The 26382-nt window shown below is 39.1% G+C and overlaps 2 protein-coding genes across 2 annotated transcripts in view; both read left to right on the forward strand.

Annotated features, from left to right (window-relative positions):
- OVCH2 (ovochymase 2) overlaps positions 1 to 9221 on the forward strand; it is a 32881-nt gene extending 23660 nt beyond the window's left edge. The window contains exons 15-21 of the mRNA XM_070957492.1: positions 78 to 155; positions 1022 to 1211; positions 2687 to 2759; positions 6576 to 6771; positions 7640 to 7791; positions 7898 to 8066; positions 9202 to 9221. Coding sequence (XP_070813593.1) covers positions 78 to 155; positions 1022 to 1211; positions 2687 to 2759; positions 6576 to 6771; positions 7640 to 7791; positions 7898 to 8066; positions 9202 to 9221 — 878 coding nt within the window. The remainder of the gene's footprint in view (positions 1 to 77; positions 156 to 1021; positions 1212 to 2686; positions 2760 to 6575; positions 6772 to 7639; positions 7792 to 7897; positions 8067 to 9201) is intronic.
- A 3097-nt stretch (positions 9222 to 12318) lies between these two features.
- On the forward strand, positions 12319 to 25621 carry CYB5R2 (cytochrome b5 reductase 2). Its single transcript, XM_070957493.1, has 9 exons — positions 12319 to 12439; positions 14247 to 14393; positions 16482 to 16554; positions 18983 to 19089; positions 20551 to 20680; positions 21900 to 21983; positions 22936 to 23021; positions 23743 to 23842; positions 24764 to 25621. The coding sequence occupies exons 1-9, from the start codon at positions 12422 to 12424 to the stop codon at positions 24934 to 24936; spliced, it is 918 nt and encodes a 305-aa protein (XP_070813594.1). The 5' UTR covers positions 12319 to 12421; the 3' UTR covers positions 24937 to 25621.
- The last annotated feature ends 761 nt before the right edge of the window (positions 25622 to 26382 follow it).

Genomic DNA, 26382 nt, shown 5'->3' on the forward strand with positions numbered 1-26382 from the left:
CCTGGTGAAAGCTAAGTAACATTCATTTCAGGAATTCTGAGAATGCTTCTGTGTGCTTCTTCTTCTGGTTTTGATAGATTTAAACATAACAAATTCAAGCGGTGGAGTGATACTTGAAGAAATCAGTGACCCTGCAAATGAAACAGACATGCCTGGTAAATATGTTTCTCCTGAGATTCTTTTTAATAGCCACAAAGAAGGGGAAAGGGAAAGCAGAGAGGAATCCCGAATTTAATTTGTAAATATTCTTGGAATAAATGTGGCACATACTGTAATACAACATACACAGAATTATATAAAGTTTCTGTAAGCATTCTATTGTCACTCATCTAATCTAGGTGGAAACTGTGTTACTCTAATAAGTAATTCATGGATGAATCTACTTATTTAACAATGAACCTCACAGATTAAAAACCCAGATTTTTGTACATTCTTTTATAGAATATTGGCCAATCAGACTCTCTATCTATTGGGTTACACATAGGCTCCATTATAGCAGGAAGGCTTTAATGAAGAGCAAAAAAGAAAAAAAGAAAAAAAGATGGGTGATAACCCAGCAATGCTGGCTCATCAAGTATTTTTCTAGCAAGAATTGTGGAATGCCATAGTGAAGTGACTTTCTTCTTTATGGGTAGAGATGGGATGCAGTAGCCATCACTTGGCCATTGCAAACTTGTAGAATGACTAGGGATTTGAAGTATGGATACTAACTGAAGGTCATCCAATGGATTTACTGTCCATTTGGAAAAACAGTGCTCACTTGGGACAGCCACTGCACACCTTCCCTACCTCTTCTTTACACCAAATTTTAGACTGGCAAATTTCCATTGCTGTGCTGCTGTTAATGATAACTTGCCTAGAGCAGTATTTCTCAAATTTGACAATTTTAAGATGGGTGGACTTCATCTTCCAGAATTTTTCAGCCAGCATCCTAAGCAATCTGAAGAGTCAGCTAAAGGTAAATAGCATTACGTTTTCCATGAAGAAATGTCATGCTCTATGTTCACTTTTTCTCTGTCAGCAGATGATAGCTGTGGATTAGCATCTAACCAGCCTAGATTTCTCTTTAGTCGGATAGTTGGCGGTGAGGAAGCTGTGCCATATTCCTGGCCTTGGCAGGCCAGCTTGCAAATTTTGGATGAAAACATCTGTGGTGGAGCTGTTCTCACAAGAACATGGGTTGTTACTGCTGCTCATTGTTTAAAAAAAGAGTAAGTACACTATGGATACTCTACTTTAGTTTTGAGAAAGACGAAGTCTTGCAAAACTTGCGAAGTATTGAGAGAGACAAAGGCCTGCTTGACAAGGCCTCTGGCGATGAAAAAGGAGGCCCAGAAGGCCATGTGGGAGCCTCTGGGTGTCCTTTCTGGCTGAAGATCCACTTGACAAAGCTTCTGGCAATGAAAAAGGAGGCCCAGAAGCCTTCCTTTCTCATGGGCAAAGCACTTGAGGATTGTGTCCCTGTCGGCTTCGGCAGCCCTTTTCAAAAAGCCTTTGCTGAAGGAACAGAGTTTCGAAGGGAGGTGTCTGCCCCTCCCAAACTCCGTTGGTGCCAACAAAGACTTTTTGTAAAGGGCTGCCTATGGGAAAATAATCTCCCTGCAGGCTTCGGCAAGGAAACGGTGAACGGAGGGAAGGCCTGAAGGATCGAAGCTTCCCCTCCATTTGCAAACATCCAGGCCTCAATTCGCAGATAATAGAAGCCTAAAGTGTGAGATCATATGAGATCAGTAGCACGAGCTCTCACGCTACTAATCTTGCATGATCTCACGGTATGTTAGGCCTTTGTTCTCTGAAAATGTACCGAAAGCCTGAAGCAATGAAGCAGGCAAAGAAACTGTGACAGAGAGGAAATCTTTGCAAGGTAAGTGAGTCTCCAGAGGCAAAGTGCCTGTGAAGACCTGGCTGGGGATGGGCAGGGGGAATAAGCAGGGTGAATGTTGCAGAGCCTCTGTGGTTGTTCGTAAGAGCGAACAACTGCTGCGGTGCTGCAATATTCAAAATTTCAGGACTTGTTATTGCATAACTTCGAATGTTCACTAAGGGAACACTCATAACCTGCGGATTACCTGTATTTGATCAAATCCACCACAATACATTTGACAAATCCTATCCAGTTCTCAAGATACAATGTTTTGTATCTTCTAATTCTGAATACTAAGGTCTTCACACAATTCTGATTCAATTTCAGGACAATCATACTCATGGCTTGCCTCACCTCATTATACCAATATATAACTCTCAACTCTCTTCTGCAACTTTAACTACATTAAGTGGGCATGATATTAATATATTCTGTGGATTTAATGGCAAAGTCCCTCTCTGGTAACTATTGATAGTTATGTGGCTGCCTGTTGCTACATGACACTTACAACATTTACATGTAACATTTATGTTCTCCTTTCTTCTCATTAGTGAGGCTCTATGAAATAAATTGGAAGTTTCCATCCCTATCAAACGACTGGACATTTTTAAACATAGTAAATATATTGAAATTTTTTGATATTATATAACCATGTATTATAACACCTAGTGGCAATATGAACTTACTTGGTTTGTGATCAATACTGGATTCTTATTTCAAATTCAGTATTTTTGTTTATCTACCAATGAATGTGTAGAGCAGTATGAGAGATGCTATGCTTGAACTGATTAAAGCAATATTTGAATTATATTGTTTTTCTAGGGGAAAATATCAAGATCTTTGGAGAGTGGTGGTGGGCACTCATGATATAAAAGAGCAAGATCATAGCAGCCAAGTTAGTACAAGTTGTTCTTTCTTTATGACATAATGTGAGTTTATCGTGAACATATAGTACTCTATATAATCTATGAGCCTCTGTTCTTTTAAGGAAAGTGATCCTTGTTAGTTGAACTGAAAACGGTTTAGGTACTACCATATTTTTCAGAGTATAAAACACACCTTTTTCCCCCAAAAAAGAAGGTGAAAATCTGGGTGCGTCTTATACTCCGAATGTAGCCCTGCACAGCCTCGCAAACGGAGATTTCAGAGGCTGAAAGAAGCCTTTGAAAGAAGCTTCAGAAAAAAAGGCTCTGAAAGGCTTTTATCTAAAATAATATGGCAAGCAACAAAAGAAGAATTAGTAAAGGTTCTAACCAAACTATGTTAACAAATCTGGAGAATGACACAATAACCAACAGATTGGAAGAGGTTAATCTACATACCAATACCAAAAAAAGGAGATTGAACAGAGTACAGATAGTCCTTCAGAGTAAAAGCCTCTGAAAGAAGCTTCAGAAAAAAAGCCTTTTTTTCTGAAGCTCTGTTTAGGAGGCTTTCAGAGGCAGAAAAAAAAGCAAGGCACAGAGCTCACAACCAGTGAACCTGTTGCTAAAATTCACCTCTGGAAACAGCTGATTGAGGGTATTCCAGGTATTCCCACCAATCAGCTTTTTTCTTATTTTCCTCCCCAAAATCTAAGGTGTGTCTTATACTCTGAAAAATACGGTATTTTGCATTTTATAATACAGAAGCATGTTTCTGGTAAAGCCAGTCTTACAGGATTTTGAAGCAATGTAGAACTTGTCAAACTTGTTCGGTTTAAGCTTTGAAGTGTTTTGTTGAAGCATTTGCGCTATTAGCTATGATTTCTATTTGGATAAGCAAATAGTTTCTAGCCTAATAGAGTTTTTAAAAGTGTTTGGTTCTGCTGCAGAATTAAATTTACTGTAGCTAAGACAGCTAGGCTAGAAAATGGCTTTCTTTGAATTCTGGGTATTATTTCCTTTGTTTTTCTTGCTTTTTGTTTTTTTTCTTTTTATTAGCTATATTTTTATTGTTTTTTATTATCTAGTAGTAAATAAGGAGTTGGAATATGAATCGTTAAATATAGAGATTTGATTATTAGCTGATCCTAGGGAATTTTGAGTATCATTATGTGAAGCAAGAACATCCCACTCTGTGTTGCGCTGACTGGTAGATGGTGAAGAGTTGCCTGGATTGAATGGTCTACAGCAGGAGTCCCAACTGTGGCACTTTCCAGGTATATGGACTTGAACTCCCAAAATCCCGCAGCCAGCATAACCATCGCTGAGAATTCTGGGAGTTGAAGTCCACCCACCTTCAATTTGCCAAAGTTGGGAAAAACTGGTCTACAGATAAGATGTACATTTGAAAAATGTCATTACAGGCAGTCCCTGTCTTATGATCATTCATTTAGTGACAGTTTGAAGTTACAATGGGATTCATATTCATGATGGTTGCAGTGTCCTATGGTCAGATGATCATGATTTGCAACCTTCTGACCTGGCTTCCGACGAGCAAAGTCAAACCTTGTAGGGGAGATGAGCGGCATAAAAAATGTACTTATTTATTCTTAAAAAATTAATAAGCAAATAAATGGGGAAAGTCAGACTCACTTAATAATTGTATTGTGTTTCCCCGAAAATAAGACTCTGTCTTATATTTTTTTGAACCCTGAAATAAGCACTTGGCCTTATTTTCGGGATGGTCTTATTTTGGGCATGTAAAGCAAGACGGAGCTCCTCTTGCCGTCTTACTTGATTTCCAGCTCCGTCTCCCTAACCCTAACCAGAGGAAATGGCGGGGACCAGCTGCATAAGTGCTTCTAAAATATTTTTGGGGAGGGCTTATTTTCAGGGAGGGCTTATTTTCAGGAGGGGCTTAGTTTAGCACATGCGCTCAAAAGCCCGATTGGGCTTATTATCAGGGGATGACTTATTTTTGGGGAAAAGGAGTATCATTCACTTAACAAATGCAGTAAGAACAGTCATAAAATTGGGTCTGGTCACATTAAGATTTACTTAATAACCGCATTGCTAAGTGACTGAAATTCTGGTTCCCAGTGTGGTTGTAAGTCAAAGACTTCCTGTACTATATAATAACACTGGACAATTAATAAAAAAGAGCCCTGATCTTTAGCCTGACGTCTTTAATGTACCTAGCCACCCAGTGATGTAGGAGAAGATTATTTAGGACATCTAAAAAGCACAGGTGTATTACCTGCAGCTTAAGAGTTAATGCTGTAAGTAAAGGCTGTAGTGTAGTAACTTCAACAAAGGTGACTATTATTTTTAATGTGATGGATTGTTGAGTATGATTAAATGCATGAGAAGAAATCATCTTAGTTAATGCTTAAATTTAGATAAAAATAAAACTAAATCAAATCTGTTCTGGACCTGCACACTTTTTAGTATGTGGCTCCCAGCATGCCATCAAGAGCTAAATGCAACCTTTGACTTAAAAAGTTACACATTCCTGTCCTAAAAAAAAATAAAACAAAAAACCCCAGGGAATTTGATGCCAGGATCAGGATGATATAATGATTATGTTCAGGTCACTTTAGAGGAGGCATGTGGGACCAGCTCTCATTCTCAGCCTTCCAGGTGTTATACACAATGCTACAAGGCCCACAGAATTTAATCCTTTCATTTAGGGAATGCTTCTCTTCTGCACTACTCTTATACTATTGCTCTCATAAGGAGCAGACGCCTTTCATGCCTGTTATTTACTCTACCTTCTAAGTAACAAGGTAGAAGCATCAGTCAAGCAAGAGGTTTGCATGAAAGTATTATGCTTTTTTATGATATGGCCTGCTTTGCACTGGATTTCTATAGTGGATTACTATTTTGCCTATCTTATTTATTTATTTATTTATTTATTTATTTATTTATTTATTTATTTATTTATTTATTTTTTATTTATTTATTTATTTATTTATTTATTTATTTATTTATTTATTTATTTATTTATTTATTTGATTTATATATCACCCTTCTCCGGAGACGCAGGGCGGCTTACAATGCGTTAAGCAATAGCCTTCATACTTTTGTATATACCTGCTTAGTAGGGCTTTCGGCCCCACCTAAGCGGTGTTCTATTTTATACAAAGTCAGCTTATTGCCCCCACAATCCGGGTCCTCATTTTACCTACCTCGAAAGGATGGAAGGCTGAGTCAACCTTGAGCCTGGTGAGATTTGAACTTGCAGTAATTGCAGGCAGCTGGTGCTACTTAACAGCACTTTAGTCTGCTGCGCCACCAAGGCTCTTATTCTATCGCTGGCTCTTGCCTCTCATGAAAAGAAAAGATTTCTTTCTAAACAGCTAGAGATAGTCCTCGACTTATGACCATTTGTTTAGAGACTATTTAAAGTTATGATGGCAGGGAAAAATTGACTTATGACTCATGTCACACAACTGTTGCAAGCATTCCCATGATCATATGATCAAAATTCAGGGCCTTTGGTAACTGGTGTGTATTTACAATGGTTATAGCTTCCAGCAAACAAAGTCAATTGGGGAAACAGATTTGCTTAACAAATGTGTGAATCACTTAGCTGCAGTGATTTGCGTTAACAACTGTAGCAAAAAAATAAATAAAAATCAGGCATGAGTCACTTAACAACCACCCTGCTTAGCCACAGAAATTCTGGTCCCAACTGTGGTTGTAGGTCAAGGACTTCTTATATCGAACTCTCCTACATCAATGTCTCAGACAGATCAACTGGAATGCACTCATATCGATCAGCATATCCAATTTATTTGAGCATGTATTCTCACATAACATGCTGCCATGATTTTTCCCATGTGTAGAAAAGATTGGTGAAGCAGTACATCACACATCCGGATTTTAACACCAGTACTCTGGATTCAGACATTGCTCTAGTGGAACTTACTGAGCCTTTAGAATTCAATCATTATGTTCATCCAGTGTGCCTCCCGGAGCAAGAGGATAAGGTTGAACCTTCAAGGATTTGTGTAATTACAGGATGGGGCAATCAGTATGAAGGTGAGCATTACCCATTCCATTGAAAAAAATATCTTCATTGTTTAGCCAGAATGATTCTTATCCTATCTGTCAGCCATGGAAGGATATGAAAAAAAAAGATGGATTAATTATAGAAAATAAGACTGCAAGAATGATACATATCAGCTCAGCATGTTAGATTCAGACAGGGTTAGAAGATGCTTTTTATATCAAGAATTATACTTCCTTATAGACAATCTCTTGGGGGAGGTCCAACACAAGGCCAAATCAGTAGTAGGCAATAGAATAGAATAGAATACTTTATTGGCCAAGTGTGATTGGACACACAAGGAATTTGTCTTAGGTGTATATGCTCTCAGTGCACATAAGGAGAATAAAATACATTCATCAAGAGTAAAAAGATACAACATCACTTGACTAGTGATAGTCAAGGTTACTAATAAGCTATCAAATCGTACTAGGAAACAAATAAAAACAATATAATTGAAAAATACAAGCAACATGGTTATAGTAATAAGTGGGAAGAGATAGATATTAGTAAGGAAGAGAAGAATAATAGTAATTCAGTCTTAGTAAATTATTTGACAGTGTTGTGGGAATTAGTTGTTAAGCAGTGATGGCATTCGGGAAAAAAACTGTCCTTGTGCCTCCCTTTTTCATTTTGACTCCCACACCACTCTTTTTGTACTACTTTCTCCCTCTTCTTCTTCCTCAGGGAGGGCTGAGCACTCTTGCCAGATGTCCAAAGTGATTTCATAGTGGGATTTTGAAATGAGACCAAGGGCTCTGTAAAATCAGATTGAATATCACAAGTTGCTATCTTCCTTTTAAAGATTAAGGCCCTCTTTATTGCTTTCTTCATTGTAAACGATTTGTTTTTCACCTCAAGACAGAGCACAGTCAAGTAGACTGCATCAACTCAGAGTTCCTATTTTGGTTTCTGAAGAATGTCAGAAATATTATGTGGACCATCCTGGTGTGGTCAACAAAAGGATGTTCTGTGCTGGATTTCCTGCAGAAGGGGGAAAGGATGGATGTACAGTAAGCTGCCTATGGAGTATATGTATTTCACAAATTCTGAAACTCTACTATAATATTTCTTTGACAAACAGGTTTTGTTAACATAACTTGTATTCCTTTTCACTAGGGTGATTCTGGAGGCCCACTGGTTTGTCCTGCAAAAGACTCAAGCTACTACATCCTTAATGGAATAATCAGCTGGGGCCTTGGTTGTGGAAGAAAAGGCTATCCAGGAGTCTATACAAATGTTGCTGCTTTTGCTGATTGGATCAGTCAATACATATATGGAAAAAATAGTATGTTCATTTTAACAGCAGCTCTTCAATTTTGATCTGCATTTTCTTCATAGGCATACCTGCACAAAAACTGTTACAGACTGACTGCTGCCCTTTGCAGTATGTCAGAAAAACAATCTCAGTGTAATTCTGCTCAGTCAATCAAGTAATACTGGTCCAGCCCTTTAAAGTTCAATGTGTAGAAGCCAGCAGGGGAATTACAAACACAATTGCCAATAAATTATTCCAATCAAATTGTTGTAAGAGATGACAGAGCTATTTTCTGTTGTCCACTCCCACCCTACCCAAAATGCCCTCATATCTGATTTAGGAAAGCATTCTTCAGAACCAGGACAGCAAGTTTATAATCTGCATTCCCTGGGAGCAAAGTTACTCCCACCTTATGACTTGACATTCAAGAACAGAAATTTCCAAACCCCAAGGGAAATTTATTGTATTGTCATAGCTCTCACTACAAAGTGGGGGGGGGCATGTGGGGAAGGGTTGCTTCATGTTAGTTAACTGAAGAGAAGGATAATTCATGCTTTCAAAAAGCCCAAAGCCCTTCCAGCTGTATTTGCTTTCAAGTTGTTAACTTTGCAAGGATTCTTTTGTAATTTACCTGTGACCTGTGTTGACCAATCTGGTTTAATGATTTCTACATTTCTCTCCATGTGTGGTTCTGTATACTGGACTGTAGGTTAGATTTCATGGAAGCAAAACGCAAAATCTTTTTAAAGCTCCTTTGTATATTTGTGCAGAGATCCTTAAGTTACGAGAAGTACTCTGGATCTTGAGAAATCTTTTCTTTACCAACTCCTGCAATTTTATTTTCAGATTAATTTTTTTTTTTGAGTCAGAGCTCATTTCTTCCAGTTGGTCTGGCCGTTTCTGCATTAACAGTGGAGTTGGGCTATGATCCCAAGAGACATGGCAGATGAGTCTCACGCTGGTGTCATGATGGGCTATTGTCATCTGCTAGCAATGGGTTTCTAGAATCTTATCAAAATAATTGCAATCAGTGTTAATCTTTAATTAACTGTATTCCCAGAAAGCTTAAGCATTTCATAATCATTATGCCATTCCTTTGTTGTAATTTAATGTGGATCAACTTTTGATTGGCCTATAGTCATTGCTTGCTTCTTTATTTTTGCAGATTCATCAAGTATGGCATGAAGACTTTTGAAGAAGACAACTAAATAAAGGCACCATTCTGAAGGGCATTCCTTAGTTCATGTATCTGACCACTAGATGTGTGAGCTACATTGGTCAAAAAGGAAAAAAAAAGATAAAAAGCTGTAACTGTTCTATTCTCATACTAGGATATTCATTTATTAGTACTGTCTTAATTGTGTGCTTCGGTTCAAGTTTCTGTATGCATTAAGAATTACTCAGATAGCAGTAGTAAAAGCACTGAATGAGTTAGGAGTGCTGACTTTTTTTTAAAAAAAAATTAGAGTGCACCTTGTTTTTACAGTAATTTTATAGTATAAATGAATATATTTCCCCCCCCATATTAACTATCTGCTGAAGGGAGGAGGAGAAGGGAGAAAAGTAAAGATGTAGCAGCACTACTGATAGTGTGGCAAGAAATGTATGTGATTGTATTATTACTTGCACATTAGATCAACAATGTCCAGCCTCCTGATGCAAATTATAGTTATATAGTTATATTTTTCACCATCATACTTACGAATGTGGCAAATAAATGTATGTACAAGGACTTCTAACTGAGATGCTTGCCATATATTTTCAAATAATACTCTAAGGAAGCGGTCCCCAATCTTTTGGGGGTCCGTGGACCGACAGTGGCAGTGGGGGGGGGATAGAGGATGATTGTGCACGCACAACCTCATGCCCTAATCCCATGCATGCACAAATAAGGCTTTTCACGCTCGCTCGCTGCATGCAGGACCCCTTTCTTCTAATGAAACACAATGACACGATGAGGTTTTCCGGTGATCTCCTTTCCAAATAAAGGCTAAAAGTTCTTAGCATTTTTAAAGATCGGCCCAGGTTGCCGAGGTGCTGTCCAACCCTTTATTTCTCTTCTTTCTATTGACCCAAGACTCTAATGCAGTGATAGCTAACCTTTTTGCCATTGCGTGCCAGGAGCCTCTCTAGAGTCTGTAGGAGCCTCTCTAGGAGTCTCTGGAGGCTGGGGACTGGAAAAACCGTCACTTCCTGTCCCACCAGGTGTTGGGAAATGGGCCCTTTCAGCCTCCATAGGGCCTCCAAGGGAATGGGAAAGGCTGTTTTCGCCCTTCCCAGATACACAGAGAGAATCTGGAGCCAGGTAAGAAAGAAAAACGGGCCTTCCCCACCCCTCCCCCAGGCCCTCCAGAGGCAGGAAACAGCCTGTTTCCCTACTTCTGGTGGGCCCAGAAGGCCCGAAAATCAACTGGCCGGCACGCGCATGCACCCCAGAGCTGAGCTGTCATGCCCACTAATATGGCTCCGCGTGCCACCTGTGGCACGCGTGCCATAGGTTCACCATCACGGCTCTAATGCATCCCCAAGGATCCACCTACCTTTTAAAGGATGAAATAAACTCAGATTATTTAATTGGTTTTATACCCCAAATTTCTCTTCAGTTCAGAGTGATGCAAGACACAAAGCATTTTTATACTTTCTATACTATACTATAACTGCCAGCAGTTTGGCAGTTCGAATCTCACAAGGCTCAAGGTTAACTCAGCCTTCCATCCTTCTGAGGTGGGTAAAATGAGGACCCAGATGTAAACCACTTAGACAGTGCTGTAAAGCACTGAAGCAGTATATAAGTCTAAGTGCTAAGCCTAAGTGCTATTGCTAAGTGCTATTGCTATAGTCATTCTTTGACCAACCAAAGAACCCCTGAAAGCAGACACCTAAGAAACCCCAGAGAATCCTATAGAAAAAGGCAGCACACCAGCTGCCTCCAAGTATTTGAGTTCAGCGGTTCTTCTGTCTAATTAAGAGAGTACAGGTAGTCCTCAATTTACAACAGTTCATTTAATGACTGTTCAAAGTTACAACGGCCCTGGAAAAAGTGATTTATGACCGTTTTTCACACTTACATCCTTTTGTAGCATCTCCATGATCATGTGATCAACATTCAAATGCTTGACGACTGACTCATACTTATGACCGTTGCTGTGCCCCAAGGTCATGTGATCACCTTTCGCAACCTTTTTGACAAGCAAAATCAATGGGGAAAGCTGGATTCACTTAACAATCATTTTACTAACTTATTAACCGTGGCGATTCACTTAACAACTGCAGCAAGAAAGGTTGTAAAACGGGGGCAAAGCTAACAATAAATGTCTCACTTAACAACAGAAACGTTGGGCTCCATTGTGGTCGTAAGGCGAGGACTACCTGTATAAAGGAAACCACGGGTGGGTGTTGCAATCCCGCCCAGTTGTTGCTTTATACAACACCTTTTCTTTGTGGCTCGGAGAGTCTTCTCCAATCAATCTTGCTGAAAATATAATTCTTTTTTATTATTATTATTAAACAGTTTTACAGAAAGAAAAAAAAACAAAAAAATTTTTTACAAGTATTTCCCCATCCCTCCCTCCCTTCCTTCCCCCCCCCAACTTCCCAGAACAAAATACAGGGTAAAGAATTGACAATCATATGTTAAACTAAGCTAATAAACCAAGGATTCCTATCCCTCCCTTCACACTTTAACTCCCCTTTTACTAACTAAGCATCAATACTCTTAATTTTTCTATTCATTCATAAGCTATCTGATACTTTTTAGTCCGATATTTGTTTTGAATATAATCAATCCATCTTCTCCATTTCGATTTATATCTTTCTTGTGAGCGATCTTTCAAATATGCCGAAATCTTCGTCATTTCTGCCAAATTCGCTACTTTTAATGTCCATTCTTCAATAGTAGGCAAATCTTCCTTCTTCCAATATTGCGCCACCAAAAGTAAAACATAATTCTTCATCATATTAAAGCGCTGAGTAATAAAAACCGAAGTGGAAGGTCTACCCATAACCCAATACCATATAGCATTAAGTGAACTAAGTTATCCAAAACCAAGTGGGAAAAAAACCCTAAGGGACTCCCTGTCCCACGCCTGGGGACCAGCAAGGGCCACCCCCACCCCCAGCTATCCAGTGGGTGTCCACCTTTGGGTATCCCCTATGCTTTCGCAGAGCAGGTGCGCGTCCTGGAGAAAGCCACGAACGGGGCGAGTGTCGCAATCGCGGGACTCAGAGCCAACCCAGAGGCGCCCTTTGTCCTTCGGCGCAGGCGAAGCTGCGAGAAGCGTGAGGCCGTGGGAAGGCGCGGCGAGCTCTCAGGAACCGGGCCGTGGGGCGAGAGGAACCTGCGAAACTCCTTCGGCTTATAATTTCACCCTCCGTCCTTGCCTGCCATGGAGTCGATCGGCTGGGTAAGCAAAAAACGAAGCCGCTGTGGTGAGAGAGAAAGAAGCTCCTCGGCGATCCCTCTTCCCTCCCGATTCTTCCGCTGAGCGGAGCGCTCCCCTTTCTTTCTTTCATCGGACGCCCCCGCACCCGTAGCGAGTTGGGGAGGCGGATTATGGCGGCATTTGGCGAAGGCAGATTCTGCAGGATCCAATCTGGGTCGGTCACCGGGACCAGAGGTTTTGTCTTCCGAGCTTTCAGATTCCGAAAGCTCGGAAGACAAAACCTCTGGTCTCGGTGACCGACCCAGATTGGATCCTGCCACATTATCCCGGGACAGGTATATTCGTCTTAGATTCGTAAAAAGGCAGATTTTGGAGAGGTTTCCTTACAGATGCGGCGTCACAGCGTCGGAGGGCTTCTCTATCTCCTCATTAGATAAAGCAGGATATTTTAAATTTGGATTGGAACAACAGACAGAAGTTTTGACTTCAAGGCCTAGCCAAATAAATTATATATTTCACGGTGGGGCAGGGGTGGGTGGGGGTGGAGATATGGTCACCAACATTAACACCTCCGTTTGTTGTAATTTATTCCTTTATGCATCTTTGGCTGACCTGAAGTAATAATGCAGATTTCTTATTTTTTTCCAACTTGGACACAAACATAAAAAGTTGGCACATAAAGTGAAAAAAAGTACAACCTTCCGCTCCACCTCTGAAAAGCTGTAACCTGAACTAACCTGTTTATCATAGTTGTGCATATGGGCATTAAGACAAGTTTCACATTTCTTAAGTGGAAAAGTGATAAATGGGGGTTCGAGAAATGCTTTTTCATTTATCCGGAGTCACATATACAGGTAGCCCTCAACTTATGACCACAATTTATGTTGTTAAGTGAGAAACGTGTTAAGGGAATTCTCTGGCTCCATAAGTCTTTTTGGTGGGCACATTTGGGATTTTGAGAGCAAGGCCTCCAACATCAATGTGTCAGATGAACAAAAGCCTGGTCAGCAGCCAGACACCATTTCATTTTCTAAGAAGGATTCTGGGTGCATTCAGGCATCATGGAAATTCAGGTAGTCCTCGACTTACAAACGGTTCATTTAGTAACTGTCCAAAGTTACAAGGGTGCTGAAAAGTGACTTATGACTGTTTTTCATGCAGCATCCCCATGGTCACATGATCAAAAATCAGACTGGTTCTTAGGTATGATGGTTGCAATGTCCTAGGGTCATGTGATCAACTTTTGCGGCCATCTGACAAGCAAAGTCAATGGGGGAAAGCCAGATTCACTTAACAACCGGGTTACTAATTTAACAACTGCAGTGATTGTGGTAAGAACGGTTGTAAAATGTGAGAAAATTCACTTAACAGATGTTTCACTTAGCAACATCAGTTTGGGGCTTAATTGTGGTCGTAACTCGAGAGCTACCTGTACTGCTATAGTCTTGAAACTGCTGCTTTGCTTTACAGCAGAATAGCTTCCCATTATTTATTTATTTCTAAAAAATAAACAAATCTTTAAAAGGTGAAAAGGGTTGGGGAACTCTGCAGCAGTGATGGGTTGCCCCCGGTTCGCACCGGTTCTATAGAACCGGTGCGAACCGGGGGCAACCCACCACTGGTCTGCAGGTGAGAAATTCTGGATTATAACATTGTCTCTGGATGCCACATAGAGAATGGAGGTCTGCTCAATAGATTTAGAGCTGATCAATTCCATGATAAGCTGGTTGAGAAGGAGTTCACCTTTGCTGTGGAGACTTAAGGCTGTAACACATAAAACCAAGTTTTCATTCTCTTTGCGTACCTGTGCTCTTTTTTCATCTTTCAGGATATTTCTGTTTTGATTGCCGTGGCTGCAATTGTACCATCGATGCTATTTTTGCTTTATAAAATAATTGGATCTCAGAGGAAGAAAGATCCATTGACTTTGCAGGATCCAAATATCAAATATCCATTGTCTTTGATAGAGAAAGAGGTGAGTTGTCAGTTCTTTTTTTTTTTGGCTTCAATGTATGAAAATGCCATATAAAACTCTTTGACAGCAATGTGCCAGGTTGGATATCTGTATTTTAAATGAGAGATTGCAGGGGTTTGGACTTGAGCCTTTGGCATAGAAACTGTGTCTCTTCAGAAGCATTAAGATTTGAGCGTGTGATATTAGCCTACATCGATTTCCCCATGTTTGGAAGGCCATAAATGTGCCAAGTTATTTGGCAATTCTGCCCTTGGGATATTGCATAATGTTCAGTAACAGTAGCTGAAGCAACAACAGAGTAGATACCACTTGAAATTCTAATCTGGTCCAGCATGTACAAGATTTTCCCAATCCACAACTGGCTACATTGTGTATTCAATTCTGTGGGATCTAATAGAGGCATAAAAAAAATTGCTACCAACCTGCCTTCCATTGAGGACCTGTATACTGCACGAATCAAAAAGAGGGCTGTGAAAATATTTACAGACCCCTCACATCCTGGACATAAACTGTTTCAACTCCTACCCGCAAAACGAGGCTATAGAGCACTGCACACCAGAACAACTAGACACAAGAACAGTTTTTTCCCGAACGCCATCACTCTGCTAAACAAATAATTCCCTCAACACTGTCAAACTATTTACTAAGTCAGCACTACTATTAATCTTCTCGTCGTTCCCATCACCCATCTCCTTCCATTTATGACTATATGACTGTAACTTTGTTGCTCGTATCCTTACAATTTATATTGACTGTTTCCTAATACGATTTGATTGCTTATTTGTACTCTATGACTACAACATTAAGTGTTGTACCTTATGATTCTTGATGAACGTATCTTTTCATTTATGTACACTGAGAGCATATGCACCAAGACAAATTCCTTGTGTGTCCAATCACACTTGGCCAATAAAAAATTCCATTCTATTCTATTCTAAAAGAAAAAGAATTATTCCAAGGAATTAAAATTTAAATGATTATGGGAGGGGGGCACATTGCATAAAGTATGCTACCTGCTGGGTTGCATTCATGCCCATGGAAAGGTCAGAAATATTAAAACTGAATTGAAACTGAACATTTTTTATGGAATATATTAGGTGACATTATTCAGTGTACTCAGCTTCATATTTCTGGTGTCAGCCAGTCGTGTTTCTCGTTGACTGGTGACCACATCATCCAAACTGGGACACTTTGAGAGAGATGGGGGGGGACACTAAAAAATAGTAGACACATAATTACATAAACTTTTTGAATGTCTTTATTTTTCCTGTGTTTCCCACTGACCTCACTGTCTATTCCTGCAGCACCTCTGGCAGTTCCAGCTGTGATTCTTAATTGATGGGCGAAGTAGCTGATTCAGGAAGAGTAGAATGAGAAGACACACAAACCGATGTGTTGAGGGAAAAGCAAAGGCAGTGCCAGGCACCCTTTCTCCATATTATCTCCTTTATGAGGCTCCAGACAGCTGCTGTCTTCTTCCCTGCTGCACAGCTTGTGTGGCTCAGACTTCACTTTTACCCCCACAATGCCACCTTATGCGGCATCAGTTTGTCTCTCACAGGGTTGCAGTATTAGCTACCTCTGTGAGGGAGGAGGGAAGTGCTATTCATTATGGGAGAGGACCCAGCAATGCCGGGAAGAAAACTGTGGGGAAAGGGTGCCTGGAGCTTGGAAATCTAGGACTAATGAGAAATCAGGATGCATGATCACCCTGCTGAGATCCTGGCTGCCAGGCATGGCCAGATGCATAGAGTGGGATGGGAGGAGAAGCTGAGGCAGTATTGCCTCATGGGTGAGTTGTTATAGGCCATATCAAAAAACTCCCAATGGGACAGATATAGCCACAAGGTGAATGTTTGAGATTTCCAAATGAACCAATGCCCAAGAGATCTTGCATGTTCTCTGCCTTGTTGTGGCTAGGTCACTTTTGGTATCCTCAGTTTCCCCTTATCCTTTATGGTGTCCCTTTTCTTTCTCATCTGTATATTTTAGCACATGGAAAGTGAGGCCTGTCATGATGAAAAGATCTTAAATCATTTTTGTGATGCTTTACTGCTCAATGTGTTTCACCTGATTGCTTTTCCCCAGGATATCAGCCATGATACCAGGAGATTCCGATTTGCGCTACCATCGCCAAAACATATATTGGGTTTGCCTATAGGTAAGCATAGCCTTATTCTTCATCAGTTTCTGGTGCAGAGTCCTTGTGTTGGTGCCTTCCCCCCCCAAAAAAATCTCTGAAAAGCCCTTCAGTGAAACTGAACTGTTTGATACTGAAACTGCTTTTTCCAGTGCTACACAAAATCTTTTATTAGTTCCTTGAAATCATAAGTGATTTTAATGTTGAAAGAATAATTGTAAATGCTACAATATATAATTATACATCATATAATATGTAAGGAGAGATAACTATCTGCTTTTCAACAGCATTGGTCACCATTGTAGGCTAAGCTAGTAGTAGAACAAATTAATAATGTTCAGTTGAGGCAAAGGACTGAAAATTAATTCACAATATCTTATGAAGTCAGTTTATATCAAACTGAGCAGCAAAGTGGCTCCCTGTGTATCTCTCTGCATAGTTGGGTCAGTTTTGGGCAGATGGTTAAATGAGTAGAATGAAGATGGTGATCATGTTCAGATGAACAGTCCTTTCTCATGGTGGACCAATCCTTGAATGAAACTTATTGTTTCATTCAAAACTCCCTTCGGATGGTGAAGGGCTAAGACATGCTTGGGCTAGGATTCAGTCACATTGTAGGGGAAGCCTGTAGCGATTCTCAGTCATTCAGGTCATGGTTGTCTCAAAGGTGCTTTTTCAGGAGGCAACTGGACTTTTTTCTTTTGAAGACATTTCACTTTTCATCCAAGAAGCTTCTTCAGCTCTGACTTCAGCTCTTATTTCCCACCATCCAGTCAGAACTGAAGAAGCTTCTTGAATGAGAAGCAGAATGTCTTCAAAAGAAAAAAAAATCCAGTTGCCTCCTGAAAAAGCAGGATGTCCTTTGGGACATTGTAGGGGAAGCAGTCAAATTCCAGCCACGGGCAAACTTTCCTGGGTAATCCAATGGACAAGAGTTGGCTTTATTTTTAACTAATTCTGTTGCAGAATAGCTTATCTAACAATTCTGGGAAATATGGGCTGAAAACCATCCAGCTGTGTGTAGGTGCTCAAACACAGGTTTCTTTTCCTATGATTCTGCTACCTACATTCAGTATCTTGCCCTGTATTTCTTACAGAAAAATATAGGGTGGCCAGATTTCTGTCCGTTCTCTGATAGATAATTTGCTTAAGTAAAGTTTCACACAGTCTGACTTGCCTTGTTAGTAAGTTCTTTTATTATATATATTTATATACTGTCCTTGAATATATCATAATAGGGACTGCAAAATAAAATCAGAAAGTAAAGTACAGATGCAATAGAAGTGAAACTACAGCAGAAAAGTGGCATATATTTAAAACTCCTCTCTCACTGAAAGTCAGGGAGAGTAAAAGATTTCAGCTTTAAAGTAGGGGTCAGCCCTAGTTTTCCAAGCCAGGCATGACTCATAGATGATGAAGACATAGATGACAAGGATTTATTCATGCTCATTTCTTTGACTGTGTCTGACTTCAAGGATAAAAGCTGGAATATTGAGCCAAAAACAGGTTAAGAACCTAGGCAGATGTTTTAGCATCTAGGATTAAAAATCCTAGCACTGTATTGCTTTTAGCCGTCTTGCAGTAGTAGGCTTTCTAACGTCATCAAGGTATTTAGGATGGCAAACCAAAATATAAAGGATGGGAAAGGCCTAAGGTTGTCTTTCTTTTGTTTTCCTTGGTCCAGTCTAGAAGGACTCATGGTTAGCTTTTGGAAAAGGCAGAAAGAGCTCAAAATAGGTCTAGGTTTAATTGCTTGATTGTAGTTACATCTGTATTTTATTTCAGCAGGCATGTTGTGTGATGTGATCTTTTAACATAACCTGTATCTGCCAAACTAATGTCTTAGAACACGGGTGTCAAACTTGCTGCGTCACGTTGCCATCACATGACGTTTCGTGATGTTTTCCCCATTTGCAGAACTGGGGTGGGCGTGGCATGCATGTGATGCATCTGGCCCGCGGGCCACCAGTGTGACACCCCTGTCTTAGAAGAAGAGGTTGAGTTAGGGGAGAGAAGAATTAATCCCCTATCAATGTGTTAATCTCACTATAGTTCTAATACCATTTACATTGCCATAGTTAATTAACACATGCTTGTAACTGCAGTCATGCAATTAATGTCATGTTTTGTTTGGTGGCCTTTTTCACACACTTGAATGGTAACACTCCATAGCTCTGCAAGATCTTCAGTTCATGGGGATTTGTATATTTCTAAATACTATTTTCTTATCAGCTAGTGGCAACTTACTTCTCCCCCATTCACCCAACATTTTCATGCTTATCTTTGCAACTATAAGAGGTTTCCCATTCTTAATTAAATATATAACTGACATTTCTCTCAGAGAATGAGAAGATGTTATCCAGTTTGGAAAAGTATCCCACATCATTTGCTTTCTTCTTTAATGCCATAATAATAAATTTGGAATGGAACCATAATTATTTTTCTCCAGGCCAACATGTATACCTCTCTGCCAAAGTCGGCGGTAACCTTGTGATTCGGGCTTATACTCCAGTTTCTAGTGATGAAGTGAAAGGATATGTTGATTTAGTAATAAAGGTAGGTTTAAACTGTTTTGACCAAGTAACTTAATCTTAGTTTTGGTTGCTGTGTTTCTCAAATAAATTGTTCCCAATACTCCAGTTATATAATAAATCAAATTATAAACAAACAATACAGCACATTTTATATCCAGAAATTATCTTTGAAGATATGGTTGGAATAGTGTGCACAGTTATTTTAGAGATAAAGGACCGAGCCTGAGAAGGACAATGAGTAAATGATGAAAAATCTATTTCTCTATAGTTTATTTAATTTTGTTAATTTTCTCAGCTAATGCAATGTAAAATAGGTGCTGGAATTCTCAAAAGTCTGGGAAGTTCTGATTGGAATCTCTTGTCTGTGTTAAAAGTAAAAAGAGATACTGAATCTTGACAGACCAAGGTATAATTTGACAGAAATTGAATTAAAAAAAATTTTTTTTTAAAGCAAGTATTTTATATCTAATTTGAGATTAAGGCCCAGAGTGAATAGTTCTTCTTGACCATATTCTGTTTGTCCTGCCTGTAGGTATAATGAAGGAAAAATACCACCCAGTCCCAGAGCTTAGTAAGCAATGTTTTCAAAATTACTCTGAAGTAATATTGATCATGTTTGGGGTTTATTCATTTTTATTTACCATATTAATGTTGCTACCTTGAGGCACATATTCTCTGAGATCTCACAAAACAAATCTAGCATTAAAACAAAGCCACTGCAGTATAAAACAGTTATACTTAAGACCAGTTATAAACAATGATTCTTAGCCTAGAGTACATGCTCTTCAAAAGATTAGTTAAAAAGTGCTTTTCCCTGCTGTGAAAAGATCACTAATATGCCTTCAAGTGAATTTCTCTGGGGAAACTCTACGACTGAAAAGGCCTTCTCTTTAGAGCTTTCCCCTGTTTTGCTATATGTAGTGAGGACACTACAGAGAAGGATTTCTAAAGACCCAGCGTATAGTTTGGCTAGGATAAGTCTATAGAGAAATCAACTTGCTCCCAATTTTGGGGTCTAAAACAAGTACATAAATAGGGCCTATAAATAGCTGGTAAAATTCATAATTGGCCAAAAATAACAGTCTAGGGTAACACCTAGCCTGGCTAGGTGGCTCAGTGGCTAAGACACTGAGCTTGTCGATCAGAAAGATCGGCAGCTCGGTGGTTCAAATCCCTAGTATAGGTCTCCTGCGTGAGCAGGGGGTTGGACTAGATGACCTCCAAGGTCCCTTCCAACTCTGTTACTGTTATCCCTGTTATTCTTGTGACCTTATTGAGAATAAAATGATTTGCCCTCAGCACTGCAGTAGCTTTGTTTTATAGAGCGTAAACAAGAGAAATGTGGCTTTTTCCGGCTTCTAATTCATGATTTATGTAACAGTACAAAAGAGAATTATCTTTTCCAATGCAGACCTAGGTCACCTACTGTGAATGTAAATGTAAAACATTGTAATGATTGCATGCGTCTATGTATTCGTTCTAGGTTTACCATAAAAATGTTCACCCCAAATTTCCTGAAGGTGGGAAGATGTCCCAGTACTTAGAAGGCATGAAGACTGGTGACACCATTGATTTCAGAGGACCTAATGGGCTTCTGGTGTACAAAGGATCCGGTACTATTTCATTGTCAAGTCCCAGGAAGTTTATAATTATAAATAGGGGTGATCAGTTGCTTTTAAATAGATAAAAGCAGTAGGCAGATGAGAGATATTATTTATCAAATTTTGAAACTACCCATCTCCCTACAGAGAGACTCGGGGCGGATAATATAGCATGTCACAAGCTGAACAATGTTCAATGTTAATTTGTTTCTGTGTGCTTCATAGCCATTTGAGCTACAATAATCCCCAGGGGAATTTGGAATGCATCTTGGATATTTTATAGATAGCATATCCAACTTTAGCATACATTCTTCCCTCCTGCTTCCAGCTGTTAATGAATATCACATTATTCATGTGGTTGAATGTGATTCATCAAATAGGGCATTCAACAAATACCACATTATATATTAACAAATACCACATCCTATCTATTGTTTTTACAAATAACTCAAAGTGGCAAACATATCCAACACATCTTCCTCAACAATGACCCTGTGAGGTGGGCTGGGCTGAGACAAAGTGACTAGCCCAAAGTCACCCAGCTGTCTTTTGTGGCTAAAGTGGGACTTGAACTCTTGGTCTCTTGCTTTCTAGCCTGGTGCCTTAACTATAATTAGACCAAACTGCTTCTCTTATTTATAATAAACAGAATTTCCTTTCTATCACACAAAACATAGTTTGGTAATAACTCCTGAAAGTCTCTAGTCGAGCTATCAGATCTGAGCTGCACAAATGTAACCAACCATTAGATGGTAGCAGATACATACAGAATACTAGGAAATATTTACAGAACATTTGCTACCATTATAATTCTGTTATAATGGTAGCAAATGCTTATAGAACATTATAACTGTGTGTCACCATCTAAAGGAGGTTCATATTGCAGCTCAGATTTAGTAGCATTGTTTCAAAGGTCACAAGAAAGCTTCCAGGAGCTGTAAACTGCTCTGGAGACTCAGATTGTACACTTGTGAATTAATATTTAGTTTTATACGAGCTCAAGCAACTGTGGCTTATTTAGCGAGCTGGTTCCAAATATATACTTAGATTAAGTCTGCTTATGAGAGGGAAGGGCTTTAGCATTGTACAGGTTTTCACTCATAGAAATGGATATAATATTGCAGATTTAATATACAGTAGTGTAGTGTAATATACAGTAGTGTACAGCTGTTAATTCAGAGCTTTGCAGTGGTTCAGTTTTGTTGGAATTGACGCTTGTAATTTTACACAGGTAAATTTGCTATCAAATTGGATAAAAAGTCTGAAGCAAAGATAAAGTTTGTTAAGCACCTTGGGATGATTGCTGGGGGAACAGGTAGGTATTCCTTGTTTCTGGAGTAAGGGGGTTTGGATAATTTTTTTAAAAAAAGCTATATACTTCCTGATCATAACATATGCTCTAAAACAGGGGTCTCCAACCTTGGCAACTTTAACCCTGGCAGACTTCAACTCCCAGAATTCCCCAGCCAGCAAAGCTGGGAGTTGAAATCCTCCAGGCTTAAAGTTGCCAAGGTTGGAGACCCCTGCTCTAAAAGGAACCTTGGCTAAGTAATATTTATTACTCTCTCCTCTATTACAAAAGAGTAAGCACAGAAGACTTGACCAAGGCTTAGTATGGAACAGAAGATACGTCATATCTCATGCACAACTTAATTTACTTCTAAAAATGTTTGAGTACTTCACCTTGACTAGATATTGCTTAATAAACTATCTCTGTACCCAGTTTGAAGTGCTGATTATGAAATCATAGTCAATTTGACACTTTGGCTATTGAAAAGCCACATTTTTTAATTATGAGCCTAGACATTATTTGAGATCTTTAAGATTACTTTTCTTTTCTACAGATCCTCTTTTATAGTTAAACACAATTTAATATTCTGTCACTAGCCATGAACCTGTGGCTCAGAAGCTGAATGTAAAATTAAATAGTGTGAGACTAAAATCATTTAATATAAAGGGAGAAAAAAAGATATCCTCTTAGAGAAAGAATTAAATAATATTCTTGAATCTCGGGAATGACTGTTTCATCTATCATTTCTTTTTCTCTCTTTTCCTATCTTAGAAATTTTGGAGAATTATATTACCTTCACTGAGTATTAAAAAAACCCACACATTTGTTCTATTTTTTATGCCTTTCATGTTCACACAAATGCCCACCTAATTTTATAGTTGACAAGGATGGGGGTAATAACAAAATGTTATAGTTCTACTTCTGGGTTATGGAAAAAAATATTACTTAATTCTGAAACTTGGCTTTGATTTGATAGGAATTACTCCAATGCTTCAGCTGATCCGCCATATCACAAGGGACCCGACTGATAAAACAAAATGTTATCTCCTTTTTGCTAATCAGGTTGGTTGACTTACATTTATTTGCCTTTCCTTTTTTGTGAAATCATTATAAAAGCAGCTAGGCCATCAGCAGTTACTTATACATCTACACTATCTTCCCAACTACGTATCAAAAAGTTTGTTTATGGCTCTTCCTTTGGTGAAAATTAAACATTTTTTTCTGATTCCCATAGAAAGCTGGATGCTATTGATTGCAGATAGAGGTGGAATGGGAGGATGGTAAGGTAGCCAGGGAGAATTATAGTTCGAGTAGCCTCTTTACCTTCTTATATGCCTCCAGTGCAAAACGAATATATGCCAAGTCGAATGCCGACAGATTTATTCTGCCTGCACCAGGTGTTCATTGGAAAGGGATTATGCTTAGCACATTATTATTATTAAGCCCAAGCATATTTAATTAATAGAACCAGCATAAGATGTTGTGCCAGATGTTTTAGGAAATTTCTGGTGGTATTGGTAGTTTTCTGATTCCACAGAATTGCTAACATCTAATTCTAACCAATTGCCCATAACATAAGCCACTCCACCTGAGAGTAACTCACTTCTAGGAAAGGTTGATCAGACTGCAGTATTGCCTTCCAAGGCAAAGAGAATTGATGAATACAGGAAAGCTAGAAAACAATATATAAAATAAGTATAAAAAGGTAAGCTAATGCTAACAATGGGCTCTGCATCAACCTGCATGTTCAACTCTGAATGGCTATTTAACTTTTGGTTGGCAGACGGAACAGGATATATTACTGAGACCAGAGCTGGAAGACGTAGCTGCAAACCACTCAGACCAATTTAAATTGTGGTATACTTTGGACAAACCGCCTCAGGGTAAGCTGATGTTGCTCAAAGGCTAAATGAACTCTTCTGTATACAACCAATTTTAAGATAACATGTATATCTCTATTGCAGTCATGTGAGACATTTGTCTTGCGATGTACCACTTTTACCAAACTATTTTTTTCACACATTGCCTTTCACACATTGCCTGACTGATATTATTACCATTATTCCAAGCACCTTTCCATTGTGATATCAGATATTAAGCCTTTATAGAAAATGACTTGAGAAATATATAGTTACTGTGCTGTATTTCTAAGTAATGGATTCACCCATCAATTAATGATACACACGGGAAATTGAAGAGTAGCATGAAAATTTATAATGTAGTCTTTCCAACAGTAACTAAGCAATTATGTTTGTACACGTTAGTAACAAATGTATTGGATTTTTATCCCACTTTTATTACTTCATATGTAACTCAAGGTGATGAATATACATAATAGTCCTTGCTCCTCCTATTTTCCCCACAAAACAACAACCCTGTGAGGCAGGTTGAGCTGAGAGAGTGGCCCAAAATCAGCCAGCTGGCTTTCATGCCTAAGGACTAGAACTTGAAAACTCCTGGTTTCTAGCCTGGAGTCTTAACCATTGGACTAAACTGATCATGGCTACGGTTATGATTCTATCTTTGAAAGTATATTAATGTTGCTATGAAGCAGAGGTGTACAATCATGGCCACGTGTATTTCTCCAGGATATCTCCAAACATTGCTGCCAAATTATCAATATGATCTGAAGAAATTATAAATATAAAGAGAATAATCATATACTGTGAAATATAACATTCAAATTAAATGAAACCAAGCTTAGTTTTCTTTGAAATGGAGGAACCACAAAAATACCATGAATGCGTACAGTACTATCTTTTGTTAGACATTGTCATGAAGCTTCTCTTTCATTTTTGTTGCAGGATGGAAGTATAGTTCTGGCTTTGTTACTGCAGACATGTTAAAGAACCATCTTCCTCCCCCCTCTGGAGACACTTTGATTCTTATGTGTGGACCTCCACCCATGATTCAATTTGCCTGTCAGCCCAGTCTTGAGCTTCTGGGATATGCAAAAGAGAACACATTTGCTTACTGAACTTGAAGTTAATTCGTTTAGCCAATGTCACAGGTATTAAGGTGATGCAAAACATTTGAAGGTGCACGTTACAAAGTGGTTGATGTAAGCAAAGTGTTCCTCCTTGAAGGATTAAACCAACTATGATCTCTAGGAGCTACCTTGAAATTTTTCCCCAAATGTGTGCATGTAGTTTGTGCACAACTGCTTTGATTGGCCAGCAATCCCAAAGAAAGTGTTGTCTGTGCAAGAATATTGTGATGGGATGCACACCTGGAGGAGCAGTGGGGGAAGACGTGTGGTAACACAGAGTTTTTCCAGAGAGAGGCCTAGACTAAGAGCCTGCACCAGTCCCAAGGTGGGTGTCAGAGGCGGGAAGGGATTCAGGGTAGTCACAGTCTACAAACTCTCAGGATGTACTGTATCTAGTAGATTAGATTATAATTTTAGTCTGGCAAGACTTTGTCTATTAACTGTAAGCAAATAAAGGAACGATTGGATGCTGCTCTATCATCTCTAAGCTTAGGCCTAACAAATACACATTCCAGAGAGGAAAGATTTCAGAAGACCTGTGCCGATCCTTCAAAAGAGGACTCTTTTATTACACTAATGCACTTGGCAAAGTACCCCTTTCTAATGCCTTGCCCAGCCTTAATAAAGTTTTTATGAAGCGTTTGTTTCACTTAAATAAAATGTTGATACATTTTGTGGGTTTTGAATTTCCATATGAGTTTCTTATGGCGATTATTATTATTGTATAAAGCATGAACTGCTTTTGAAGCAAAGCTGGTTAGGAATTAGTTGCAGTGGACAGAGGTAAGGAGCCTGTGGCTTCCTGTAACTTCTGTAGGTCATTTTTTGGAGCCATTGGAGCTTCTTCTATCCATGGTTCCTGAAGCTGACTTCAGTTTTTCATCAACATAAAGTAAGAAATGTAAAAACGATGACATGTAGTTTTTAAAATGTATAATTAAAAAGATTTACTTCAAGTATGACCAAATATATATATATATATCCAATCAAGGTTTTGTTGGGCTTAAATGGCTAATTTAAATCCAGATTTCCCTCCCAAAATGTTGACTCCAGCTGAACTTGATGAAGCCATCAGCACACCAAGACATTCCTAGAGAGAAAACATGCTCCTCTTCTTCCTTAGTGGGACAAAATCACATTGATGAAATTCTTTTATTGGGCAGTCTCTCACTGATGAGAAGCAGGGATGCATTTAGCTTGATGTTTCTTATAGAAACGAATGGTGGTCATGTAAAAAGAGTCATATAACCTTCCATCTATATTGGCTGGAACCAAAAGGTTTGCCTTCTGAATCATGCAGGTGCTTGCATGTGCAATATTTAGAACAACCATGCAACTATAGCGCAATTTCCGATCATAAACTTCACACCAAGCTACTTGTGGGAAACGTTCTTCATACAAACCAACTTAATAGCTGTAAATACAACTAAGATT

The sequence above is a fragment of the Pituophis catenifer genome, unplaced genomic scaffold (genome assembly GCF_029215685.1).
Source record: "Pituophis catenifer annectens isolate HBS135680 unplaced genomic scaffold, rPitCat1.0.hap2 SCAF_1, whole genome shotgun sequence".
Taxonomy (NCBI): domain Eukaryota; kingdom Metazoa; phylum Chordata; class Lepidosauria; order Squamata; family Colubridae; genus Pituophis; species Pituophis catenifer.